Source organism: Eutrigla gurnardus (genome assembly GCF_963514095.1).
Source record: "Eutrigla gurnardus genome assembly, chromosome: 2".
Taxonomy (NCBI): Eukaryota; Metazoa; Chordata; class Actinopteri; order Perciformes; family Triglidae; genus Eutrigla; species Eutrigla gurnardus.
Genome location: NC_139916.1, coordinates 21,231,034 through 21,248,298, shown reverse-complemented (window position 1 = coordinate 21,248,298; position 17,265 = coordinate 21,231,034). Strand labels below are relative to the sequence as shown.

The 17,265-nt window shown below is 44.2% G+C and overlaps 2 protein-coding genes across 2 annotated transcripts in view; one reads left to right on the top strand and one right to left on the bottom strand.

The window, feature by feature from the left end:
- arl6ip5a (ADP-ribosylation factor-like 6 interacting protein 5a) overlaps positions 1 to 17,265 on the bottom strand; it is a 467,731-nt gene that overhangs the window by 213,712 nt on the left and 236,754 nt on the right. The gene's annotated exons all lie outside the window — the stretch shown is intronic.
- On the top strand, positions 1,513 to 14,928 carry LOC311031454 (N-acylethanolamine-hydrolyzing acid amidase-like). Its single transcript, XM_084037761.1, has 11 exons — positions 1,513 to 1,763; positions 2,082 to 2,243; positions 2,369 to 2,492; positions 2,617 to 2,707; positions 2,811 to 2,896; positions 13,445 to 13,617; positions 13,722 to 13,784; positions 13,867 to 13,933; positions 14,048 to 14,076; positions 14,417 to 14,486; positions 14,575 to 14,928. Exons 1-11 carry the CDS (start codon positions 1,576 to 1,578, stop codon positions 14,590 to 14,592), a joined length of 1,071 nt encoding a protein of 356 aa, XP_083893887.1. The 5' UTR covers positions 1,513 to 1,575; the 3' UTR covers positions 14,593 to 14,928.

The following is a 17,265-nucleotide window of genomic DNA, read 5'->3' as shown; positions in this document are numbered from 1 at the left end:
AGGTCCTACTCGAAGCAGATCATAGAGCAACCACTCAGGCACATCAACCTAAACCTTTTTTTATTTGATTTTTTTTTAATGAACTGAAATTGTGAATAGTTCATACAAAGAACTACAATTCAATGTTACTTATAATGCCATATCACAACAAAAGTAGAGTCAATGAGCATTACAGCACGACAGTGGTTAGAAACAACTGCCTTAACAGACTCTCTGGCAACCCCACGTCATTTCAGCAGCCATATTTGACCAGAAAGGTTGCACTACTCTGATTGTATTGTTCCTTTTTGTTTCCATGTCTCTCCATGTCATCTGGCGGTGAAAACTAGTGGAACTGGCAGAAGAATGTGGTTTACTCCTATGAGGAACTGAAACTCTGACGAGGGCTGTGACTGTAAATCACTGACTACCTCTTTCTTTGTGCTATTTGAATGTATAGAGCGAGTTATTATACCATAAATAGTGGAGTAGTAGTATCCCACAATCAAATATCTAATTATTCTAAAGTGCACAGTGTTAGTTCCCTGTCCTGTCTTAACTCTTCAACAACATGCCCTCAACTGTACAGTGGTGACACTTTGAGAGGCAAAAGCACAATATGTTGTTGATATATAAAAATAAATAAATAAATAAATACATTTTTGCAGTAAAGTCTTCACAAGGCCTCGGCAACCTGACATGCAAAATAGCAATATGTATTAATGTGTTCACACCAAACCAAAACGCCTCTGTAAACAGTTACCCTGCTTCCTTTAATTGACTTCCTGTATCATTTCCTGTATGGAATTTCTTAAGTGAAGCAAGGAAAGTACAACATTAGTTATTCTGGGATTACATTCACTCAATGTTAAGTCACGTTTGGTGATACTTTCACTTGAATATTTCCATTTTATTCTGCTTCATGACTACTCTAAATGTGTGAAATATTTTTTGTTCCACCATTATATTTAACATAATAATTAATAGTTAATAGTCATAGTCTGGTGATCTGTCCAGGGTGTACCCTGCCTTCCTTCAGCTGGGATCGGTTCCAGCCCGCCGCAACCCTGAATACAGGATAAGCGGTAGACGATGGATGGATGGGGTTTTTATAATCCTGCCACCACCACAGATGACATTTTTGAACTTTTTTTTTATGTCAGAGCATTTAATTTATTAATTGGTATCGGTATGTTACGAGGATTTTAAGTAATATAACAGAAAGTGGTTCTAAATAGAATCACCTACTCGACCTTTAAATCAAAAGGTCTAGTTAAATGGCTTCGCCTCCACCTGTTACAACAGTAAAGCACCGCTCACATATGTAAAAAATGATGAGATAACACTGACAAGGGCGATTCTACATGATGAGTAGCGTACTTTTGATACCTTATAAATTTATTTCATATGTTTTCATCCATTAGTATTCAGACAAAGACAAACCGCGTTGGCGGAAGCTTTTGTGTTGTATGACTTTCGAGCTTTTATTCTGAAGAGCTCGCATCGGAAGTCTCGTTGTTGCGCTCCGCTCCACGGAGACGTCTCCTCTCCGGAGTCAGTGTCCGCCTGCGGCTCGCCCGGACTGGACCGGTCGTGATGATGAGGGTGCCGGCTGCGGTGCTGCTGCTGGGTCTCGTAGCGTCCTGCCGGGCTCGGCTCACACCAGGAAGACCACCGCCCACAGTCAATATCAGTCTGGATGAAGATCCACAAGTGCGATGGGACCCGCTCCTCAAAGTCTTCGACCTGGACTACCTGAGGAAAGCCGCCGCGGAGGTCATTGAGTAAGTTCTATCACAAATACTGCACTCGAAGTCATATTTTAAGAGTTAAGAGAAAGTGGACTACTCATTTGGTTGTAATGCTACGTAAACATTGTTGAGTAACTAACAGCATGGCATAGTTTCACTTTCTTAAAGGGGGGGGGGGGGGGGGGGGGGGATCAGGGACTTAACCATAAATAGTTACAAAGTAATTCTGCTAACATCAACAACATAATCCTAAATTAATATTATATGCCAGCCTTGAAGTAACCTAACTTGTCTTGTGTGTATATTCCAGTCCTGACATGTTTTCTTCTTCTTCTTTATTGTTGTTGCCAGTACTACAGTTCCAAAATGGGTTCATCATGCACTTGCACCTTTGGTGGTGTCCTTGGAAAAGTACATTCCTCAGCCTTACGCCGGGGAGATCATCGGCTTGGCCTCGCACTTCGGGGACGTTTCAGATGTCATCATTCTCAACTTCGCCTATGAGATATCTGCGTATGTATCATTTTCAGATCCAGTTACACCTTCATTATAGAAGCTTGTGCATAGTGCCTGACAATGAATGTGGAATTAAGGTGACAACCATCTCCTGCATGCCTACACACTATGTGCATTCCTAGGTTCTGCACCAGCATCGTTGCTCAGGACCAAAATGGACACGTGTTCCACGGCAGGAACCTTGATTATCCCCATACTGTTTTAAGGAATCTGACTGTCAACGTCAATTTCCTCAAGAAGGGACAGGTACAGTATGCACACCTTTTTTGTTATCCAGATCATCTTTTAACAGGTTCTATCATAAGTTATTGCATAATGGCGAGGTGGCCAAGCATTCTTCCGTAGTTGTTTATTTGCCTCCCATATTCAGGTGGCGTACAGTGGAACTTCATTTGCCGGCTACGTTGGTCTGTGGACGGGACAGAGTCCCAACAAGTTTACCGTCTCTGGCAACCAGAGAGGTAAACGCGCACTTCCTCTTGGCAATAGTGTCTATTTGAAATATTCAGATTTCATTAGGTACCATTTTGTTGTTATGTCTCTGTGTGTGTTGGTGATCTTCAGGCAGTGAACACTGGTGGAACTGGTGGAAGAATTTGGTGTCTGGTTTTATCTTACGGAGATCCCCAGTCAGCTGGCTGGTGAGGGAGGTGAGTGTGTGACGGAAGTTCGTATGAGGAAGTTTACTGCAGAAGGAAGTGAAACTTTGATTAAAGGTCACATATTATACTGTTTTCATCAATTTCACATAGCTCTCAGAAGTCCAACAACACTGTATTCGATATGCATTGCCCCAAACCCATCTCTGGTCCTGAAATTTCAGCTGTCTATAAGTTGCTCAAATGAGCTCTACTGAGAACATGCTGCTTCTGTGTCTGCACCTTTAAATGCTAATGAACTCCGTCTGTCATCGCCTACTCGGAGAGACGGAGATGACGCTGCAGCATGCGGCAATGTTTACGTGGATGTATATGGCTCGCCTATGTGGCTCAGGTGAAGTTGCTGGGGCCCGTATTGTGGGGACAGATACTTTTACTAGGGTCAGTGTCAGCTTTGTACTGACTCTCGTTACTGAAGCAGCCCGATGGGAAGTGGTTAGCACACACATAGAAGCTAACACGGACTGTAGCCGTAAAAATGAAACGCAAGAGACCAGACCCGGACCGCCGTAGACCGCGCTCTGTCGGACACACGCCCCCGGGTTCCATCTGACCGGAGGCAGCAGAAGACGCACCAGAGTGCGTGAGACAGAGGGAGGATTGTCTCCAGCTTCACCTGCACAGGGATTTATTCACGGAGCACCAGCCAGATCACCCAGCGCCATGACCGGTAAGTTGGGCTGCACTCTCCGTGCACGCTGTGGGTCCATGCACACCGTCTGCCCGTGCTCTCCGTGCGCACTCTCCGTGCGTGCTCCCAGTGCAAGCTATGGGTCTGTTGGTCGTGCTCTCCCGCGCTGTCTGTCCGTGATGTTGGTCCACACTCTCCGTGCATGCTGTGGGTCCATGCGTGCTGTCGGTCCCTGAGTACTGTGGGTCCGTGCGTGCTGTGGGTCCGTGCGTGCTGTGGGTCCGTGCGTGCTGTGGGTCCATGCGTGCTGTGGGTCCGTGCGTGCTGTGGGTCCGTGCCGGTCCATGCTGCTGTTGGCCCGGGCTGTCAGTCCTGCTGTCGGTCTGTCCATGCTCTCCTCAGCGCTCTCCGTGGGTCTCTCTGCTTGGCTGTCTGTCCGCTTTCTCCGTCCGCGCTGTCGGCTCTCAGCGCTGTGTTGCGAAACGCCCCCCTTTCGGATATCCTATCATCGTGCAGAGGAGTTCGGGCTTATGCAAATGACTCCTTTCGTTACGTAAAGATCCTGGGAGTTGGCAGGCTCAGGGAGGACCAGTTTAAAGGTGTAGAGACCAGAGAAAACCTGTTTTTCCTAATATGACCCCTTTAAGGGCTGTAAGTTTCTCACCGTCATTAAAGCATGGACTGTTGAGTAAGGGTGCTATTTTTTTGTGCAGTTCGAATGTACCATGAGGATTATTCTACCGTATTTAGGGGACTCAAAGTATCCTACAATGCATCATGAAGACTAGTGGACAGTGGTGGTCAATAACCAAGCGTACATACCATCATGCATTGCGCTGAAGGAAAGAGAGCAGCGTGAAATCCATGAGTTGTGGCACTGAAATAATATTTATCACAACACAAAAGGCCACAAAGTCCTTCCCATTTATTTATTTGGGGGGAAAGAGTTTCATGGTACTTAAAGTCACCAGATGCAGATGCAGGTGAAGTCTGAACAGGTGAGTCATGAGCCTTTTTCGGAAGATGGCAAATGACTCTGCTGTCCTGACATTGGTCGGGAGTTCGTTCCACCACTGAGGACCAGAACAGAGAAGAGTCTGGACTTTGCTGAGCGACATTTGTTTGATTTCAGCGATGGTGGTACCAGCCGGCCAGCTGAAGTAGAGGAGCGAAGTGCTCGCTTCGGGGCGTGAGGTTTGACCAGTGTTTGAAGGTAGACAGGTGCCGTTCCATTGATGGCCCTGAAGGCCAGTACCATCGTCTTGAATTAGATGCGTGCTGCAACAGGGAGCCAGTGGAGATCACAGAGGAGGGGGGTCACATGGGAGAATTTGGGTAGATTAAGGATAAGGCGTGCTGCAGCGTTCTGGATACGCTGCAATGGTTTAGTCGCAGAGGCCGGGAGTCTGGCCAGGAGAGAGTTGCAGTAGTCAAGGCGGGAAATGACCAGTGCTTGGACCAGGAGTTGCGTTGCATCCTTTGTGAGGAAGGTCCGAATCCTGCGGATATTGTAGAGGGCAAATCTGCAGGATCGGCCACAGTAGTGATGTTGGGGGTGCAGGATAGTTGGTCATCGAGGATTACACCCAGGTTCCTTGCAGTTGAGGAAGGTAATACTGTGATGCCCTCGACAGTGACCGACAGGTCCATGCGAGGGCAGTCTTTCCCTGGGATGAAGAGGAGTTCGGTTTTATTCAGGTTAAGCTTGAGGTGATGTGCAGTTGTCCAGACAGAGATGTCAGCCAGACAGTCCGAGATGCGAGTTGCAATGTGAGTGTCAGAGGTTGACACAAATATGCATCAAGAACGGTTTATTACCATAAAGTTTCTGAGCCACAGAGAAACAGAGTTTGCACGTAACCATAATTACTCACTGTCAGAGGATGGGTAGAGACTGAGATTAGTCTCTGAGATTAGTCTGATCAACATGGGAATAAGTAACTATAATGGCAAAAATGCAAGATATTTGGATATGGAATAGGCCTGCCCGAATGAGTGAATGGTTTCGGACACAGCCGTATTTTGTGCATGCGCAAATGGCTTTTAAATTTTCTATTGCTACCGGTGTTGGTTTTATTAATCACTCTGATTATTTTTGGACTAACATGGATTGGATTTGTATAACAGGAATATCTTCATCCCAACTGTAGGGAAACAAGTGTATTGATCTCAAACATCACCTCCAGCGTGCAGGCCCCATGACCAGTTGATTTGTCTAGTTATCCCCTATTCCACCCTTCTCAAGTCCCAGTTTTTACTATACCTGTTGTCATTAGTACTAGATCCTCTGTTAGCATAATTCCTGTCTCTATCACCAATGTAGGTCGCAGAGGTCACTCTAATAATTTATCCATTGATGAGCTGGTCTACCTTTTTTGAAGAAAAGAATGTGAAATGGGATTCCCTGTCTTGGATTAATGACCATACAAGGGACATTAAAAGGCAATGCAGGAAAGAAGAACGCAAATGGAAAAAGGATAGGCTTGTGGTTTCACAAGACACTCTTGTGTTGATGTCCACACAGAGTGTTGTGAAAGATGCCAGGAATATTTACTTTTCTAACCTGATCTCTAGCCAGTGTCACAATCCCAGGGTCCTTTTTCAGACCATTGACTCAGTGATCAATCCCCCTTCCAGTCAGCTATTAGAAGCCTCCAGTGTTTAATGTGACGTGTTCCTCAATAATTTTATTAACAAAATAGCAGGGATTAGGCTGCATGATCATGATCTCCCCTGATACCAGGGTCCTCAGTATCTCCTCTGACCCCCTTGCCTTGCTAACCCATTTTGAGTGCATTTCTTTGTCAGCCTTAGAGGATACCATACTCCACATGAAATCCTCTGCATGCCCCTTAGACCTGACATTCTAGCTATTTTCAATAGCTCGCTGTCTCCGGGGTCGTTTCCCTCCAGCCTTAAGCAAGCAATTGTTCAACCATTAACTTAGAAACCTAATCTAGAGCCTCTTGTTTTAAATAATTTTAGACCAACTTCTAGTGCGAGACACAGCGAGAGCTGACAAGGCCAGTGTCTCCGTATCGACATCATCCAACATTTTAGATTTTTCCGTTCAGAGAGTAATCCCAACTACAGTCTACAACCTCACTCTGCTGACAACAGTGACTGGTGAGGACAGCGTGCTCTGTGTTATGGTCTAGAGAGGACCGGCTACTACCGGTTTTCATGTTTTTTGGCCCACAATACAGATTAGCGCCGCCTGTTGTTTTGGCGATATTACATCTCGCGCAAGCGCGGAACGTATGGCGTCGGCTGTAATTCCGTAGGTGTGAACCGCCCATGTCGTTGTTCGAGACGGCCATATTAAGTAGCCCGACTTCATTTACCGACGCGAGTCGGGCAGTTCTTCCGGTGTGGACTCGCCTTTAGCCTGCAGGGCAGAAAGTATTGTAGTGGTTCGAACAATGGTTATTACAAGCAGTTATCATGTAGGTAATGTTGATGTAGTGTTATTTTCGTTATGCACTTTACTAGACTGATCAGAATTAGAAATGCTTAAAGTGTACAATGTAAACATTGGAGGAAAAAAAATCCTACAGTACAGTCGGTACTAGAATTAAGTGAATTTATTCCAGGCCCATTCTCCTCAAAGTGTTTGATTATATCCGTCAGGGTGTCTTTGCCAATTCTGAAAAGGAAAACAAATCACATCATGTGTCATGCTAACAGGCACCGTCTAAGTAGCTAGTGCTAATGATTTAGCAACTAACCTATTGTCCTCAGGTAGGCTAGTTGCTAAATTATTAGCATCACAGTTAATTCAAGCAATGCCAACAGGCCCCTTGGCACCTTACTGTTAAATCAGATGCCCACATTACGAGCCAAAACCTCCCATTACAGCTTAGTTTCGATGTGCATATCATTTTAAAACGACAGTACTGAGCTAGCTTAGCTAGCTAAGCAAAGTAGATAACTTGGATGTTAACGGAAACTCACCCCATAAGAAACTAAAAAGTATTCCTGCAGACTTCGTTGGCTCCGATGAAATAAGAGGTCTGGGCGGTCTTTCTTTTCGTCTGCGGCTTTTTGGTGGATGCAGTCATCTCCGACGTAACTACGTGTCAGTTTGCTCTCTTTCGGCAGCTAAAGAATCCATCCGTATGCTGTACATAAGCTCTTGAGAAAGTTTGTCCCTACATAAATGTCTTCCAAGGAGAGAGTTCTCCTTTCTTCTTCCGTTGCATTTGCAGTCAAAGTTACGGTTTTCCTCCATTTCGCTGTCTTTATCCCGTTGAAATGTAACCGTAGATATAGCGTCTGATATATTCTGCTCCAACTCCTCCGCTGCGCTGAATAAGTAGCCATGTGTTTCGCTTCTAACGTGCCAATCAGCTGGCCGAAAAAATAACAGTGCGTGAATGGCCAACGGAAACTACAAATACAAAATCAGGGCTCCAGACTAACCTTTTGCATTGGTTGCACTGGTGCGCCTAACTTTTTTTTTTTAGGTGCACCAACAAAAAATTTAGGTGCACCCACATTTTTCATCGCGTCGCCTTTAACGCCAAAAAGTCACCTTTTTATCGCTCTCCTTTTACATAATGACACCCCCTTATGGCCTAGGTTAACTGCAGCACCATCAGCACCCAGAGGAACCGTTTTCTCCAGCCAATCTGCACACTGATGCCCAAGCGCAGTAAATGCTTGCTTTGTGGCAGTATAAATTCCTCAAGAATAAAAAGATCATACAGGTCACTAGTCTATAGATTGCAAATGGAAAACTGTTTATGTGATCTTAGCCTAGCCTAATTATATTTTAACTTAGGCTATTCATTTTTAATAATAATATTAGGAATAGGCTACTATACAATTTCCTATTCATGATCTCTCATGCTGTAATGTGGGCCTTCAAACACTGTGCGTGTCCATGCTCCACCGGACATGTCCAATTAACATGTTGACCGGCCTCCCTTTATGCAAAATGCAGCAGTAGACAATAACGCACTCCTTCGTAGAGACGTCTGTGTCGCCGTCAATCATGAATGACATGTACGTGGCGTTTCCAACCTCCGCAGCTGTCTTGTTCTTTAGTGTGTCGGCATTTTTTTCATCAGAATAATTTCGGACTTAAATTTAGTGAACGGCAACTCCTCCTTTGCAATATTGTATGCGACGTTGAATTTTATAATCATTTCAGATTCCTCAGCGGACGTGATTGATACAGCCTGACGCTGAAATGCAGCTGGATGAGGGGCCACTTTATTAACACACTTATCACGGCATGTAGTATGCTTTTTGGACATATTGCGCTTTTTCAATGTCTCGATGCGAAATGTTGTTGACTCCTCCACAAACGCACTATTTATTACCGGCCAAATGCTGACCGCACTCCCGACAATAAATGCAGTGCATTGAGTCCCTTTCTTCATCGTACATCAGCCAGGGAAATTGCTTCAACCAGTCCTGTCTGAAGGCATATTTTTGGGCTTTTTAATTAGTCTCGGGGCGAGGCTTTCTGCCTCTCTTCATTTTCAAAGAAAATCGAAGCGCTCAGCGTCGAAGCGCTCAGAGTACCTGCTCTGCTCGCTCGCATTTTCGAACTGACACAATTTACAGCAGTGAAAAGGACCACAGCCAATCAGAGGCAAGGACCCGCCCGAGCTCTGTCTCTTATTGGTTTAGACCACGATACCGTCAGGAGAACATAAAGAGATGCTGCGCTTATGATTTTTTTTTTTTCACCCGAGCAGCGTTAGGTGCACCAGTGCGACCTACAATTTTTTTCAGTCGCACTCATAAAAATTTTGGTCGCATATGCGACCAAAATGGTCGCACTCTGGAGCCCTGCAAATGTATACTTTTAAGGCAATGTATACTTTTAAGGCAACCAATACTGTTATCTGAAATAGGGGTGGGACGATACGGGTAACTCACGATTCGATACTGTGACGATATTTGGCCCACGATATCGATAATATCACGATACACGATATCTGCGATATTCGATATATTGCAAGAAATTTCATCAACGATATATCATGATATGTTACTGAAAAAGAAAAAATATGCATAAAAAATAAATTCCAAAACTTCGTACAATGTACAAATGAATAAACACTGTCCAGCTGGACACATTAAAGTGCATGAATATTAATAACATGTCTTATGTAAATCAGGACAGTGCTTTCTGATACTGAAAAGTCAGTAGCAACTTGTTTTATGTAAACTTGGGCCCGTTTTAGTTTAACAATAGCTAAACAAGATAAGAATAACATCAGAATTAAATGAAATATTGGGCACATTTTAGTATGCAACCAATTATGTGCAGAGTTATGTTCACCCATCCAGTACCTGGGAAGTCGGGCCTCATGCCCTCAGAGCTGGGTGAAAACCGCTTGGAGCTCACAGCAACACCGGGCAGCACACGGCTCCGCGGATCCACACATGCGGACCCTCCGGCGACGGTAAACACGCGCCGCCCGGAATCCTGCCCGTAAATAGGCAATCGAGCCCGGCCGAAAAGTGGGTCCTCATGCCCTCAATGCTGTGTGAAAAGCGCTTGAAGCTCACAACAGCACCGGCCAGCCCACGGCCACGCTTATGCGGCGTTCACACCGGACGCGATAGACGCGAGTACAATCGCGTGAGACGCGTGTATCGCGCCGCTTGATCATTTTGGACTATTCGCTTCATTCGCGCATGACGCTCATTTTTTAACCGGTGCTGCTCTAGCGGGGGAAACGAGGGCAGCGCCGGCGGGGAGCCGTCGGCGGACCCTCCTCCTCCGCCTCGGGGTACCCGATGCCAGAGTCCGTGAGTCCGTGAGCCTCTAAACTCTAGCGCGCCGCTCGGAATACTGCCCGTAAATAGGCAATCAGACCGGGCAGCGGGCGGCCCCGCGGATCCGCTCCGGAGAACCGTAAACTCTTAGACGCACCGACGGGAGTCTAAAAAAACCCGTAGACCCAAAATATCGATATTTGCCGTCAGTGTATCGATTTATTTATTGCGACAGAGAGCACATATTGCAATATCGATTTTTTCCCCCACCCCTAATCTGAAACATGGAGTAGCTCTTCATGATCTCAACTTGCATATTCTGCAACGAAAATCACTAATTTTGAAAAAAAAAAGCTTATTTCCTCCTTTACGCGAATTCGTCCCACCCGACTTGTTGCTGGTTTAACCGTGGCGGGTCACACATATATACACTATATATTTTTTTTTAGAAAAGAGCGTTTCCTTACAACTTATCTCTTTTATGAATAAGAACGTTTTTGAGGAATTCCAATCAGGTTTTTGTGCTCTACACAGTAGAGCAGCTCTTGCCAAGGTCGTAAATGATCTACTACTCGGTTAATCACACCGCTTTACTTAACCGTCTTGAAAAATGGGTTGGCATTAGGGGCTCGGCTCTTGATTGGTTTCATTCCTATCTTACAGAGACTTTCTGTTGCCATAGGTAAAGCCTCTTCCTCTTGGTCGATCTTAGGTCCCTTGCTCTTTTCAATTCACATGCTTCCTTTATCATTGGTAAACACAATGTTCAGTTCCAATGTTATGCGGATGACACCCAGCTCTATGTCCCACTTAAGCCTGGTGAGACAGGTAATTTGACCTCGCTGACATAAAGTGCTGGATGTCTCAGAACTTTCTCGAGCTTAATGAAGCCAAATCCAATATTCTTCTATTTGGTCCCCCTAATGCAAGCAGCACCATGCAGTCTAATCTTGGTGGCCTGTCCACCAATGTTAAATCGGCTGCCCGTAATCTAGGGGTGATTTTTGACCCTAATCTCTCTTTTAACCCTCTGAGACCCATTGTAGCGTGTACGCTACAAAAGATCATGTTGTCTTTAGAGCGTCATAACTCTGTAATGGTTTGTGCTAGAAACATGCGTTTTTTTTCTTCTTAAACTAGAGAAACGGGGCTAAACAACGGTACCCTGCTTGCCAATGTGAACGATTTATTTCTGACAACAAAAAGAATGCGTAAAGTAGTAAAATATGTGACTAGATGTCTTCTCGTCTCCATGGCGCATTTCTCCGTTTTGTTTATGTATATCAATCAACTTCTCATCCACCATCTTGCTAGTGACGTAAAGAGTTACGTTTATGCATCAGACATTCGTATTGGCTCCCGTAGCGGCTTTTACAGCCAATCGGAAAGCCTGATTTAGGCTTGGCCGTGAGTTGTTGTGTTTGCCCAAACGGGAGACACGGAGGAGTTCAAATCAGAGAAAATGACGGTCAAAGAGTTACTGTAGTGATAGAGAAAGTTAAATACATAAATGGTACAGAAGAAGTACACTATATACACACTTATTTAGGGCAGGTAGAGGAAAGGACCATTCCTGGCAAAAAAAACGCCCATGGACACTACCCAAAAGAATATCCATATTTCATAGACAAAAGCAGCTAGAAGCTTCAAATAACTTCTAGCATAATCCAAACAAGTGTGTGCAATTTTCTATGTTGAGCTTTTCTTCCTTTATAATGGTTTGCAGTGCTTTTTTTTAATAAAATGTGTAAAAATTCAAGGTGCTTTTTTAATTTATTTTGAATTTATGGGCTAAAATCCCCAATTATAGTGTATAGCTGAGGTTTTGCTGATTCTGGGGATGTGTATAACTTGATAATACTGTAAAAAAAATGACAATTTTATAGGGCAATACACCAAAGTAAGACAAGACGGAAAGTTCTCTATGCGGGTCTCAGAGGGTTAATGGCCAAATAACAAGTGTTGTTCAAACGTGTTACTCCCAGTTGAGGAACATCACTAAAATCAGGTCCTTTGTATCTTGTACAGACCTTGAAAAGCTTATCCATGTTTTTATTTACTCACATTTAGATTATTGTAACTCCCTATATTCTTGGCTGAGTCAGAAAGCCACATCCCGCCTCCAGCTGGTACAAAAAGTTGCTGCTAGGACGAGACCATATTACTCCCATTCTTGCCTCTCTTCACTGGTTGGCTGTAGTTTTTAAGAGTTGATTTTAAAGGTTGCATATTATGAAAAACATGTTTTCTCATGTGACAAACTGGTCCTCCCTGAGCCTCCCAACTCCCAGAATGAGGTATGCAAGCAACTCCTGCATGGTCTCTGCAGCCCACCCACTGGTACAACGGCGCTCCTACATGCTATTCAGATTCAGCTCCCTTCATTACGTAACAAAGGGAGTCATTTGCATAGACAAACTCCTCCGGCGATGATAGGAGATATCCGAGAGGGGGTGTTAATCACCGAGGTGAAGTTTGGTGTGTCCTGCGGTGAGACAGCAGTGAGATAGCGGTGTTTTACAATGTCGTCATCAGAGCTGGACACGCAAATTGCTCTTTTGTTGGTTGTACAAATCAACATAAGTGCTTATATTCTGTCCCAGCTACAGAAGAACAGAAGATACAGTGGTTGCGTTTCATTTTTAATGACAATGTGCCGGCTAGGTTCGTCTTAGCTTGTATGTGTGTGCTAACCACTTCACATCGGACTGCTTCAGTAACGTCGGTCAGTACAAAGCTGGCTTTGCCTCGACACTGACCCTCGTAAAAGGATCTGTCCCAACCATATGGTACCCAGCAACTACAAGCTGAAATTCAGGACCACGGATGGGTTTGGGGCAATGCATATCGAATACAGTGTTGTTGGACCTCTGACAGCTGTGTGGAATTGAGGAAAAACAGTATAATATGCCACCTTTAAGATTTTACTGATAACTTTTAAAGCTTTGCATGGTCTGGCTCCAAGTTATATTTCAGTTAGTCCCCTATGAGCCTGAGCGTAGCCTGAGCTCCTCAGGTAGGGGTCTCTGGTTGTTCCCAAATCACGCTTCGTCACCTCAGTTGTAGAACTCTCTGCCTAATAATCTCAGACAAGCTAAAAAAAGTTCTATACAAATAAAGTATATAATTATTATTATTATATTACTGGCGTGCACGTGTGAACTTTTCAGACACTGGAGGAAGCTGAGGACTTTGAGGATGCCGTGATGCGTCTCGCCAAGATTCCCCTCATCACTGCAGTGTATTACATCGTGGGTGGGGTGCGAGCAAAGGAAGGCGTTGTCATCACCAGAGAGAGGCAGGGCCCCGCTGATATCTGGCCACTGGATCCCCTGAATGGAAGGTAGACAACATAAAGGCCCAGAAGAGAATCTGGCATATGATGGTGTGTGTTGAGTGTGATTGCACGTTGATCCCAAAGCACAAGACCGTGTGTTCCTGTTTTAGCTGGTACATAGTGCAGACGAACTTTGACCACTGGCTCATGCCCCCAGCCTGGGATCTAAGAAGGTGAGTCATCTCACAAGACAAACACTTCCACAATAACCTTGCTGTTACTGTTATTTATGCTCTTATGTATTTTATTCTGAAGGGATACAGCCAACAAAGCACTAAATGTGACTGGCCAGGATCACATCAACATGGAGACACTTTTTCAGGCAAGTATCATCTAATAAATCAATATTCCACACATACTGTATGATACTGAGAGAGATTGTCTACTGCACATTTTGAAAATCTGAGGTCACGTATTGTCCTGTCTTGCCCTGTAGGTTCTGTCCGTGTTTCCAGTCTGTAACGGGTAAGGAGAACGTCATCTGTTTATTCTGCTCTCATTTCTTTTCAAGGAATCACATTGCTGGTCATGTTTAATGAGATGGGGCAGCCAACTTCTGGTCCTTTTGCATCACCTCAATATCAATAGGCCTTTGTTTGACCCCATGATTCAGCACATAGCCAGTACCATATAGAACAGCAAAGGAGTTTCAGTGAAAATATTGATGGTTTAACACAGCGTACAAGGTAATATTTATATGCTTGTTATTTTTAGTGATATTTTAAAGAAAGTGTGGCGTAGCTTTAATAGATTTTGCATTGCATGTTGTTTGATAGCATCTATTGTTTGCCTTGATAATCCCCAGACATACCGTTTACACAACAGTAATGAGTGCAGCAGCCCCTGAGAAGTACAATACAGTTATCAGGATACAGGTAATTACATTTTGTTTTTTTGTATAATCTCTAATACTAGTAATAATCAATGAAAAAGACTCCCTCATCTATCTCAATCTCTTTCAAGGGTTGTTCACCGAACTGATGACTTTTGCTGCAGAGTCCTCTTCGTGTCTGAACTTCACAACACGGTTACGTGCAGATTCATGATCATGTATTATTACATGTATTATATAATCGAGATTACAAGGGAATTTGACTTGAGCATTATGAGGGGCAAAGGGCTTTTTTTTTTGCCTCTAATACAAATTGTTGTGATCTTTTTTGTCAATGTATGTCAATCTTAATAAAAGTTTGGTTAATTGTAATGATTGCTGTCACCAAGAGTCAGCTGAAGAAGGGTTGAGTGACAGAGACTTTTCTAAATGACACTGAAACACAGTAGAAGTAAAAAATAAACACCTCCTTCAATTGTGGTTCACATTTGCCTCTTTGTCTACTGTTTATGAGGAGGTCATGAGAAGGCTCATCCATCTGAGCAAGAAACACTTCTCTACTAAGTTCACCACTTTGATTATTAAATATATATAGGTTATGTTTTCCTTTTAAATAATATCAGAAATTGAGAAATATTTCGATTGGACTATCTTGTTAATTAAACTATGATTCTTCCGAATATCTGACCCACAAGAAAACCACTTAAAATGTATATACAAAATTCAGTGCAGTGAATTAAGTTGCATTAAAATGATGTCAATGTCAATTTAAATATATAGTGCATTTACAGACAGCTTAGCCGCACAATAAAGTGCATTCGAGGAATAAACACAAAAAGGCACAGAAAAGATAAATAAAGGCACAAAAAAGGGCTACAGATAAAATAAGTTTAAAAGGTGCAATAAAAGAGAACATTTAAAAAGTGTCCAGAGGCACTATACACTGGTACATAAAGGGGGACACTAGCCAAAGGCAATTGAATAGAGGTGAGTCTTTAAAAGGGACTTAAAGATATTAAGAGACTGGGCTGCACGGATGTGGAGGGGAGGCAGTTCCAGAGTCTATGGGCTGCTACTGCAAAGGCTCTGTCCCCCCCTAGTTTTTAGCCTGGACCTGGGTTCTTCCTGCCTCAGTTGGTCTGCTGACCGTAGTGCTCTGGAAGGGGAGTGGTGGTGGAGGAGATCAGATAAGTAGGTGGGGGCCAGACCATGGAAAGATTTGAATGCAGTCAATAGGAGTTTGAAATTGGTGCAGTAGCGGATGGGGAGCCAGTGGAGTGAAGCTAGGACTGGGGTGATATGTTTGCGTTTTTTGGTACAGGTGAGGAGTCGGGCGGCTGAGTTCTAAACCAACTGCAGGCGGCGGAGCTGGGATTGATTGATGCCAGTGTAGAGAGCATTACAGTAGTCCAGTTGTGATGTAATAAAGGCATGGATGACTCTCTCTAGATTGCTGTGGGGAAGGTAGGCTTTAGTCTTAGCTAGGGTTCTCGGGTGGAAAAAGCTCTTCCTAACTGCTGTTCGACCTGCTCGAACTTGAAGGCACTGTCAAAAATCACGCCCAGATTTCTGACAGAGGGCCTGATGTCAGAGGTAAGAGGGCCCAGGGCATTGGTGGAGAAGGCCGGAGAGATCAGCAAAAACAATCAGCTCAGTCTTGCTCTCATTAAGGTTGTGGAAGTTTGCACCCATCCATGACTTGATGTCAGCCAGACAGTCATGCAGTAGATGGAGTGCAGCCTGCCGATCAGCCTTAATGGGGAGATACAGCTGGACGTCGTCGGCAAAGCAGTGGAAGGAGATGTTGTGTTTGGTCAGGATTTCCCCTAGGGGTAGAATGTAAAGCAGAAAGAGGATGGGACCTAGAATAGAGCCTTGAGGGACCCCGCAGGTGAGGGGGGCAGCAGAAGAGATGGAGTCTCCAAGCTGGACAGAGACGCTCCTGTCGGCCAGGTAAGACTGGAAGAACTTCAGGGCTGTGCCTTTGATGCCCATGTGATGCTCAAGCTGAGCCAGGCTGCTGTTGAAGGCCTGAAGTGCTGCAACCTTATCAATGAAGAATTTCTGAAAACTTTCACAGAGGGCGGGTGAGGGCACAACAGGGTCCATTTTATGGAGACCCAAGGAGACTAATGACTCCTATTTCCATGGACTCCACAAAGTTTTTTCTCAAGTACTGTCTAGTGTACGATGGTGTATTAGGGCCATTGTAGGTTAAAAAAAAAAGCAAGAGGAGCGTAAGTATTCTGAGAAAAAACTTGTATATTTTCTGATATTTAAGTGGTACATTTTCGAGAAAAACACTAACTTATGAACACCTCAGAGACGACATTGGTACATAAATTATACAATTTCTCTTCTTCGAGTGTATTTAAAAGTTGCGGTTGAGTTGAGCTGCAGGTCGCGCAATTTTGGGTTATGTTGATTGATTATGGTTTCTTGGGTTACATTTTACTTGACCTTCTATTTGTGTTTAAGGTTTTTCACCTGTGATTGGCTTTGGCAACTTTCAAAATAAAAAGAAAAGAAAGAAAGCTGAATCTTGGTCATTTAATGAATTCCAGTCCAATCTTCTGTAGCAAGCTGCCTTTTCAAGTGGGGGAAGCTCCAGTTTAGACCTCACAAGGGCCACTTGACAGTGAAAAACCGCTGTTGTGAAGACTGGAGCGGAAAATCCTGAACAGCAACCTGCCAGGCCTGGAAGTCCATAGGCCTAGAAACACACTGAACATCACCTTACCCAATACTGCCGGAAAAGAAGATGGCTGACTCAAAATCACTGGAGCAGCTTAAAGCCAAGAGGACATCTGCGACGCAGCAAT

Coding starts and splice junctions, on each gene's coding strand:
- LOC311031454 (XM_084037761.1), top strand. CDS start 1,576: ATGATGAGGGTGCCGGCTGCGGTGCTGCTGCTGGGTCTCGTAGCGTCC. Junction 2,493..2,616: donor ATTTCCTCAAGAAGGGACAG/GTACAGTATGCA, acceptor TCCCATATTCAG/GTGGCGTACAGTGGAACTTC. Junction 13,934..14,047: donor ACATGGAGACACTTTTTCAG/GCAAGTATCATC, acceptor CTTGCCCTGTAG/GTTCTGTCCGTGTTTCCAGT.